This window comes from Arachis duranensis, chromosome 4 (assembly GCF_000817695.3).
Source record: "Arachis duranensis cultivar V14167 chromosome 4, aradu.V14167.gnm2.J7QH, whole genome shotgun sequence".
NCBI lineage: Eukaryota > Viridiplantae > Streptophyta > Magnoliopsida > Fabales > Fabaceae > Arachis > Arachis duranensis.
This window is the reverse complement of record NC_029775.3, coordinates 13,266,093-13,266,979: the sequence shown is the minus strand read 5'-3', so window position 1 is coordinate 13,266,979 and position 887 is coordinate 13,266,093. Positions and strand designations below refer to the sequence as shown.

Sequence of the window (887 nt, the reverse complement as noted above, 5' to 3'; positions counted from 1 at the left end):
CCATCTGTTTTTTTTTTTACAGAATTTTAAAAATAAAAATATTTTCTTAAACCCACAAACCCTTAATATATTACACAAGCATCATATATAGATCAAAACCTTGGACCATAGCCACTCCTACCGTAGTAGTTCCTTGCGTCAAAACCACCTCCATAATAGCTTCCATTGCCACTGCCATGGAAACTGCCACTATTGTTAAAAATAGGGGAATCGTGGTTGTTTGTAGTGTAGTACCTGTTTCGATCAGCGGAATAATATCCACTGTTAACCGTCGCACCAGAGAAATTTTGGTTGCCGTAGCCATTGTTGTTGAATCCACTTATCCCAAAAGAACCACTATGGTCATGACCACGACCGTAGCCGTAGCCATAACCATTACCACCATAATCAGCATAACAACCGTTGTTAGCTGTTGCTTCTGGCTGATGAGGAAATGATGGGGGGTTATTGTAATTATATCTCATCATAGCCTGATGAGGATGATCCAACATCTTGAATTATTGATCTTACTCTTAATTATTATGATATATAATTGGTAGTATTAATGTTACAAACTAGCTAGGCGTATAATTTATAGATGCTAAAATTAAAGGGAATCCAGTGCAATGCTGGTTCACGCGATAGCTAGGACAATAATATAATGTTTTGTCAAGTTCAATTTATTCTTTTCAATTGGTTTGGTAAATAGTATATTTTGGGAATATATAATACATTAATTAATTATTGAATATAAGTGCTTCATTGTTGTTGTGGAGAATTTTGAGTCATCAACTCATTATGCATTTGATATTAATTTGTTTGTGTTGGTGGGTACTCAATTAATTGGGAACATATATTAAAAAAAAAAAAAAAACAAAGTGGCATATAGCCACGGAATGAAGAGAGAG

At 34.4% G+C, this 887-nt stretch overlaps 1 protein-coding gene across 1 annotated transcript; it reads right to left on the bottom strand.

Moving 5' to 3' along the window:
• Positions 1–6: 6 nt before the first annotated feature.
• Positions 7–549, bottom strand: LOC107483445 (uncharacterized). The gene has a single exon (XM_016104063.3). The coding sequence runs from the start codon at positions 489–491 to the stop codon at positions 93–95; it is 399 nt and encodes a 132-aa protein (XP_015959549.1). The 5' UTR covers positions 492–549; the 3' UTR covers positions 7–92.
• Positions 550–887: the final 338 nt, after the last annotated feature.

Excerpts from the sequence above, each read along its gene's own strand:
- LOC107483445 (XM_016104063.3), bottom strand. The coding sequence starts at position 491 with ATGTTGGATCATCCTCATCAGGCTATGATGAGATATAATTACAATAAC.